Genomic DNA, 8,055 nt, shown 5'->3' with positions numbered 1-8,055 from the left:
TAGGAAGGGAGAAGGCGCCACCCTGCCCTCAGCACTGCAGGCCCAGGAACAAGGCTGGAGCCTGGACCACCCTCCTGGCTCAGCTGTTGGGGATGCACCTGTCCCGGTTCTTAATGCTCCCCTCCATCAGCTCCGAGTTCCGGGCTAGCCTACCTGGGCTGAAGGCCCAGGGATGAGAGGAGGCCCTGCAGAGATGCACGTGGGGGAGGAGGGTCCTGCCCAAGAGCCCATCCCAGGCTCCAGGACCCCCTCCAAGGAGCAGGCCACGTCCTCAGAGGCCCAGAGAAGACTGCCCCCACCCCCGCCCTCTTGCTCTCTTCCCCCTCCCCCTCCTACCCCCAAGCGATTAAAGAACAAGACGCAGGCACGACAATGATGTAGAATGTTCTCTGCAAACATTATAATGAGGCTGAGGGAGGCATTGGTTGTACAGTGGCAGGGATGGCAGAGCCTCCCACCGCAGTGGGAAGAGCTGGGAGGGGCTGAGCAGGAGGGAAAGGGCAGCACCTGGGGCACCGAGAAAGACGATCGGCACTTGGGGTGGCCCCAGGCCCAGGGAGCAGGAAGAAGGACTGGGTAGGCTCTGGGTGGCAGTGGCGGGCAGCCAAGCCCTCTGGGAGTGTGTATAAGGAGGGCAAATCCCCAAAACAGGCATGTCCCGGAGGGCCCCCCAGACAGGCCAGAGGGAGGTCTGTGGTGTTCCTTGGGGGTTCTCTCTTACCTGCCCCCGCCAAGGGGGCCCAGGAGGGGCAGGGCTGAGATGGCGCTCCCAGTGGAGGCTCCCCCCCAGGCTGCTGGACGAGGAGGAAGGGTACGTCTGCGTGGGGGTGTGACATGCACACGCGTGTGTGCAGAGCCCTGAGTGATTCTCCCACCTCAGTCTGACTGGACACATCCGTCCCCCTGCTGTCACCGCCATCACAGAGCAGGATGCGGAGTGAGCTCATGCTTAACCACTATCCACACAGATCCAGCCCCTTCCCCACCATGAGGGAAACTTGCCAGCCGCTCCCAGCACAGACACTCACACACCCTGCCTCGGGGCCTGGGGACAACCAGCGGCCACGGTGACCCTCATCCTCAGGCCCCTCCATGTCCACCTCACAGGATTTGCCAGACACCCAGCCATGCCCAGCTTCTGCCTGTCTGGGGCATGGGTGACACTGAGGCACTTGGTAGGGACCTTTCTCTAACCCAGACTGCCCGCCAGGCCCCGGGGCCATAATACTGCAGACTTGCTGCTCCAGCACCTGGCGTCTGTCGCCGTGGCCCCTGGAGTACCTGGGGGGCCGGGCTGTACAACCGAGGAGGGGGCTGGAGGAAGACAGGGTGGGGAGAGCCGGGCAGGGCACCTGTCACCACCTCCCCGCCGCCCCCATCTGGCACTCCAGCTCCGGCCATGGTCCACGGGTAAAGGAGAAGAGGCCGCCAACCTCAGGGACTGCAGGCGGCATTTGGCTGAAGAGTCTGGCCAACCGCCTCTCTAGGGGTGTATGCGTGCGGGGAGGGGGTGGGAGACAGTCCAAACGCTTCCCTTCACGAAGCATAGTAAGAGAGCAAGCCCCCAGCCTAAGCACAGGAGAGAGCGGCCTGCCTGGGACGGTGGTGGGAAGAGATGGTGGCGCTGGACAAGCAGTGCCCTTCTGGCTCCCCTGGCCATGGCCCCACCCTCTGGGGCTGGCCTTCCACAGAGCCAGATGTCTCTTTTGGCTGCTCAGATGGGGGCGCCTCAAGCCTCTGTCAGAGGGGACCAGCCCCTTCAGGGCCTCCTGGACTCCTCAGAACTGATGTTCTGACTCTCGGGGTGCCTGCAGGCCTCGCCTCTGCTGCAGGGTGTGACAGGCTTTCAAGGGTGGTGACGCAGCAGCCCTTGCTCCCGGGGAAGGGGTCTGTGGGGCTGCAGGGCTGGCGATGGGGGGGACCTGGCAGCCCCACCATGGGATGTGGCAACTCACAATTCATTTGGTCTGGGGGAGGAGCCCCCGGTTATCTGTGGAGACAAAGACAGAAACAGAGAGCTCAGATGAGGGCCTTCGAAGACGTCCTTTCAGACCAGGGCCAGGCATTTTGCTGACTTAGCCTCACCTCCCTGGGCAGGTGAGGAGGGTCTCCTGTGCCCAAACTCTAACCCAGACTGCCCCCCTACACCCACCCCTGCCCCAGCCCCCCAAGGGCAGAAGCTGCAGACATCAAAGGGGGAAGCAGTGCTTGCTGGGCTTTGTGGGGTGCCATGAGGGACAAGGGGCAGGGACCGGCCAACAGCACAGCCAGTGACCGGCCTTGGTTCACCTTCGATAGCTTTGCAATGTGACAGCTCTGCCCTCAAGACTTCCATTGGCCCTGTTGGGGGCACTTGGTCATGTCTCTCATTGTAGAGTTCAGGGCTAGCAGGTTAAACATGTGCCTTGAAGGCTTGGGCCGTTGGGGTGACCTGCTGGCTGTCACCCTCACATCTCATGATAGGCACCCTGTCCCAGGCCTTAGAGCTACAGCAGCCCAGGGATCAGTCCTGGCTCTGCTCTGAGCAGTGGCAGGAGGTTGGGGTGAGTTGTTCTAACCCTCGGAGCCTCTGCTTCCTCATCTGTAGAATGGGGATGGTACAGTCCACCTCACTGGGGAGTTGGGGAGCATTAAATGAGACAACACACCCAAAGGCCTAGCCTAGCACCCGGGAGGTGGGAGGACTCAAAACCATCCTGGGAATCATGACCATGACGACCGTATCTCGTGGAAACCAAGGTGCCCATTTTTCCACGTTTTGATATCTCCAAAGTTGAGGCGCGTTTTGCAGTCGCTGTGATAAGAAAGCCCCGTGTCATGATTAAACTGGCAGCTTCTTTTCTGCCTTGGTAGTACGTCAAATAGTGGGGCGTCTTGAAACTGATGGCAACTTAGATTTTATGAAATACGGTCTTACGGTCCCTCCGCGTTCTCCCCTACCCCAGCGGAAGTCTCCAGCACTCACAGCTCGGTGTCCTCCAGGGCAGGCGGACGCTCCAGCGCCTGCAGCCGCCGCCGCACGGCCCCCATGATCTTCTTGCGCGGCCCCAGCGGGATGCTGACGCTGCGCAGGTCGAGGTCTGAGCACAGCATCAGCGCCTCCAAGTCGATCTTCTCCTGCCGCAGGAGAGCTGCGAAGTCCTCCATGTGCAGCGAGGCCAGGAAGGTCTCCAGCGGGCTGGTCTCGGGCTCCAGGTCCTCATCCAGGCCCAAGTCCACCTCGTCCCAGGGCAGCTCCTCCGCGCAGCTGCGATCCTGCAGGCTGTTGGCACTGCCCAGGCTGTCGCCGTCCAGGCTGGGGGGGCTCTGCAGCCGAGCCCGCGGCGGCCCCACCCCGTCCAGGCCACCGTCCTCGCGGCCCAGGCCCGGCAGCCCGCTGCTCAGGTAGTTCCTGCGGAACACCATAGTGCCCAGGCCCGGCCGGGTAAACAGGGAGTCGTGGCCCGAGTCGGTGCTGACTTCCGAGTGGGCTGGCTCAGCCGCCAGCGTGGCACGGGAGACGCTGTCGTCGTCCGAGAGGAACATGTCCCGGAGCGGGGAGCGGCCCCACTCCTTGGGGTTGGCGTAGGTGCCCTGGCGCACGAACATCACGTCGCTGCCCAGCTGCAGGCCCGAGAGCGAGCGCACGCTCTTGCGGCCGTCCTCGGAGATCTTGAAGGTGCCCTCGCCGCCCTGCTTGCGCCGCTCCAGCTTGCGCTGGATCTTGGTCTTGCCCCGGGCGGTGCTGTGCAGCGTGGCCTGCGAGTAGGGCAGGTGGCTGCTCAGCGCCAGGTGCTGCAGCCGACGGCTCAAGGTGCTGGAGGTGAGGCTGGAGAAGCTGAGCGTGTCGGAGCGCTCGGCCAGCTCGCGCCGGTAGCGTCGCTCCATGCGCTCGTGGTGCTTGCGCTGCATCTTGGCGCACTCGCGAATGCGCCGCTCCGCCTCCCGGAAAGCCTTGTCCTTGAGCTTGCCCACCAGCTTGGGGTTGAGGCTGCTCTGCTTGGCCGCGATGGAGTCCAGGTAGCGCACACACTCCATGTGGCCCTTCATGGCGGCCATGTCCAGTGGTGTGTGGTAGTCGTTGTCCAGGCACCAGATGTTGGCCCCAAAGGACACCAGGAAGGACAGGCAGTGCAGGTGGCCATTGGAGGCTGCCAGGTGCAGGGGCGTGTTGCCCCAGATGTCACGCTTGTCAGGGTCGCCCCTGCCGGGAGCATACGTGGGGAGGGAGGGGTGATGAGCCACTAAGCGGACGGGCAGGCAGCTGCCAAGTGCCGAGGGGGTGCGAGGGGCGCCCAGCCTCGTTGAGTCTCTGCACAGCCCTGCCAGGTCCCAAAGGGCCCGTGGGGGGCTGAGACCTCTCCTCTGACTCCAGGGGACATGCAGGCTGGCGCCACCAAAAGGAGCAAGTGAGTGCAGGGGAAAAATGGCCCCAGGCACCCGAGGGGCGGGGCTCTGGAGAAGGCGGGGCTAGGGCGGGGCCTTCCCCACGAGAACTGAGGGCTGGGAATCTGAGGGGATAAATATTTGATGCCCAGAAAGAAAGGAGTGAATTATTCATGGGGCCCAGTGGGGAGCTGGCCCAGAGAGGTGGGCCAGGGCCGAGTTTGGGCCTCAGGCAGGTGTGGTGGTGAGTGTGGCTGTGTGTGCGGGCTTAGTGTACCAGCTGAGGAGAGGTGGTGTGTGCTGGGCCTGAGCTCCAGCTGAGTGTGTCCGGGTGTGTGCTTGCACGTCTCGGCCCAGCCACGTCGGCAGGGAGCGGGGCCAGGCCTGGCAAGCCCGAGTGTGAGAGCAGGTGTCGGGTCTTGGCCTGGGCCAGGAGGGGAGTGTGGGGGCAGCCAGGACTGGAGGGGAGGAGGTGGAAGTCGGGTGCCCAGGCCGGCTGCTCTCCTCTCCCAGGGCTGCCCCATCTGTGGGAGCTCTGTGAGGCTGGCTGGGATGGGCTGTCCGGAGGTCCCCACCCAGCCCCCTCCAGCCCCCTCCACACCAGACCGTCCCCCTGGGGCAGACTCCAGCTGGTGGGAACCAGGGAGCTGGGTATCCTCCTCAGCTCTCGCCTCCCTCAGGGGCCTAGCTCAGCACTCCCCCTGCCCACACTAATGAGGCCACAAGGCCAACCCCTAGGGCCGGGAAGAATCACTCCCTTGTCTCAGCAGCTCCCCCACACCTCCCCTCTGCTTCCCCTCCTTGGCCCCGAATTCTGCCGGATGATATGGGGAGGGGCTGCTGGCATCAGTCCCACACCCCATCAAACACCAGTCCTTGCCCTCTGTAGGGGTTGGGGGGATTGGTGCACCAAGGGGGAACCCTCTTCCCCTCCTCCTGTGGGTCTCTCTGAGGGGAGTCAGAGTGTCAGGGGTCACTGTGGGTCCTCCTGGGGTGGAGGGGGCCAGCCTTGGCCGTTTCGAACATGCTCGGCCACCTGTCTTAGGTGGGCAGGGCCCAGGAGCAGCCATGGAGGAAAATGAGTAGGGCCAGAAGGGTTTCTCACCCACCACAGCCTCAGGCCTCAGGCCAAGACCCGCCACCAGGACCAGCCCTGCACTCCACATTCACCTTCCATCCCTTCCACTCCTTTTCCCTTTCCAGGCCGCCTCTCGTGTCCAGTTCAACCTGACTTCTCTTGACAAAGCTGCTGGGGTGGGGGAGTTGTTCACAGTGCGATTTAGCCCAGGGGAGCCCTCTTCCTGAGCCCTGGACCCTGCATTCCTCAGCTGCGACCTCTGAACCCCTTCCTTGGCCCTGACCCACCCTCCCCCCCAGGACAACTCCAAAGGGAGAGTGAGGAGAGCGAAGCCCCTTCAAGGGCCACAGGCACCCCAGTGCTGGGCTCTGGCCTGCAGTGGGGGAGGGGCACAGAGGGAGTTAATGGGGTGGTGGAACCTGTGACATTTGGTGTTGTGGACAGAGCCCATAAATCCCAGGAATGAGCAGGGTGAGGGAGAGAACTGCGGGAGTCCCAGCCTGGGGAGGTGTGGGTGCTGGATGCTGGGGATGATGGGTACAGCAGCCCCTCCTTTCCTAGCCCCCACCTCCGCCTTCTGCCAGGGTTTCCCACAGCCCTTCACTCTTGCTTACAGTGGCCCCACCCAGGAGACCTCTCCCACCTTCCCCTCTCTCTGCAGCCCCCAATCATGGCACCCCCAAATCTGACTCTCCCCTTCTAGCCCCACTTTCCAGTCACAAGTGTCACTCTCTCAGCTTCTCTCTCCCTCCCCCCACACCTGCCAGGCCCCAAAGTCCCCTTTTTAGGGACTTTTTGGGGAGAGGGGGGCCCACAGGAAGAGGGAAGGTGCCCTGGGGCCTGGGGGCGTCTCAGTGGCCTGGAGCATAGGGAGACTCGTTCCCCTTCCACGCGGGCTGGCGGCGACTCACCCTCGGCTCACGATGAGGCGCAGCGACTCCAGGTTGCCATGGTAGGCAGCCCAGAGGGTGGGGGTCATGCCATCCTCATCGGGGGCGTTCAGCTCCTTCCGGGTGGCTTCCTTGAGGAGCTCCAGGTAGCCGTCGCGGGCCGCCCGGTGGTACTGGTCATTCATGGTGCCCGGCCTGGACGGGGCGGGCAGGGGGCACGGGGCAAGGCCCCCAGCGGGGGAGGGCAGCGGGGTCAGGGCTGGGACATGGGGCTGGGGGAGGGGGCCGGGCAGGGGCCGGGGCGGCCAGCCCCCGCTGCCGCAGACAGAGGGTGCGGAGCGCCAGAGCCGCTGCTGTGGGACACCTGAGCCGCTCACCCGGCTCGGGGGTGGGGGGAGCTCCGCCGCCCAGGGCGCCGCCCCCGGCTTCCCCTGGGTCCTAAACCTCCGGGTCCTGGAGTGCAGGGTGACCACGAGAGGCCCTGTCCTCTCTCCAAAAGTACCTGCCCCTGTACCCCCTGGTGACAGTCAGGGGCATTCTAGGGACAGTCCGGGTTCGTCCTCTCTGGAGCTCCGGCACTGAGACTCCCGACTTCTCCACCAGTCACAGGAGCCACCAAGGGCTGGGGAGGGGTGCCTCAGAACAGGGTGGAGGGGCAGTCCTGAACCCCGGACAGTGGATGTAAGAGGGGCATGAGGACAGGCCTCGAGACATCGAGTAGAACGCGGCTGGCTGGCCGCCACGCCCTCGCGCGGGGTAGGTTTGCCGCATTCCAGCAGGGGGCGCCAGAGGGCCAGGTGCCGACTCTGCAAGCAGCGTGGGAATCTTGTACCCTAGCCGCGACCTCGCAGCATCCCGCGGAGCAGGGAGCCGGGTTAGAGGGAGAAGGAACTTCGGTCGCTGAGAGGGCCGTCGGGGAAAGAGGGACTGGGGTCCCGATCTCAGGGCAGCGGCGGAGAAGAGGTCTAGGGCGCGCCGGGGCTGGGAGGGTGTCTTGGGTCGCCTGCGAGCCCTCAGGGCGTCTCCGGGGCATCAGCCATCGTGGCTCCGGGGGCCGGGACTGCGGAGGGCGCCGGGGCGCGGTGCCCTCTCGGGGGCGCGGTGCCCTCCGGGTGCTGCAGTGCGGGCCTCGCCCCAGCCTGGCCGCGCCGGGGTGCCGGGCGGCGGGGGAGGGGGCGCCCCTTGACAGATAAATATAAATCTTGCCTTATCTGGCTCCCGCGCGCTTCCCTAAATTCAGCTCGCAGAGATGGATCATGTGAGCGGGACTGAGAGGTTTATGGAGCCGAGCTGCCCGTCCGCCCGCCGCTGTAAATCACCCTGCCCTCCCGAATATAAAGCGCCCCGCCAGCCCCCCGTGGGGAAGAGGACAGGCTCGCCATCCCCCGGCCCCCAGCTCAGTCCGGGTTCCCGGGCCAGCCAGGTGGGTGCCCTGGGCCAGAAGGCGGCAGACTTGGGGATGGGGACCTGGGAAATGAGAGGGACTCCGAGAAGCCACCACTCCTTTCCTCCCGTCGAGGAGGTCGGCCTGCTCCGGCTTTTTCCTTCCCCTTCCCCGGGGCCTCCATCACCAAGACCCTCAGCCCCCACCCTCGGGCTCGGAACTCTCTGGTCCCCAAATCTGAGGACTAGATGGGGGAAGGAGAGCCGTCGGGTTGACCTGGGATCCTGTCCATTCCTCCCCCATAGTGACCCCTCCAACCTTCTCCAGTCGCCCCCACC

At 64.7% G+C, this 8,055-nt stretch overlaps 1 protein-coding gene across 2 annotated transcripts; it reads right to left on the bottom strand.

Moving 5' to 3' along the window:
• Positions 1-2,961: 2,961 nt before the first annotated feature.
• USH1G (USH1 protein network component sans) lies at positions 2,962-6,684 on the bottom strand. Of its 2 annotated transcripts, none has more exons than XM_012554968.1 (2): positions 6,355-6,684; positions 2,962-4,130 (listed from the first exon to the last, which is right to left on the bottom strand). In XM_012554968.1, the coding sequence occupies exon 2, from the start codon at positions 4,036-4,038 to the stop codon at positions 2,962-2,964; it is 1,077 nt and encodes a 358-aa protein (XP_012410422.1). In that variant the 5' UTR covers positions 4,039-4,130; positions 6,355-6,684. The 2 variants fall into 2 exon arrangements, with proteins under 2 accessions (XP_012410422.1, XP_004374220.1); XM_004374163.1 differs by having other exon boundaries at positions 2,962-4,183; positions 6,355-6,678.
• Between the last annotated feature and the right edge of the window lie 1,371 nt (positions 6,685-8,055).

This window comes from Trichechus manatus, unplaced genomic scaffold (genome assembly GCF_000243295.1).
Source record: "Trichechus manatus latirostris isolate Lorelei unplaced genomic scaffold, TriManLat1.0 scaffold00028, whole genome shotgun sequence".
Lineage (NCBI taxonomy): Eukaryota > Metazoa > Chordata > Mammalia > Sirenia > Trichechidae > Trichechus > Trichechus manatus.
The sequence above is the reverse complement of the archived record's forward strand: the minus strand, read 5'-3'. Positions and strand labels throughout refer to the sequence as shown.

What these genes read in the sequence shown, in the direction of transcription:
- USH1G (XM_004374163.1), bottom strand. Translation starts at nt 6,518, where the DNA reads ATGAATGACCAGTACCACCGGGCGGCCCGCGACGGCTACCTGGAGCTC. An exon ending in CGCCTCATCGTGAGCCGAGG is followed by an intron (nt 4,184 to 6,354) that starts GTGAGTCGCCGC and finishes TGCTCCCGGCAG; the next exon opens with GGGCGACCCTGACAAGCGTG.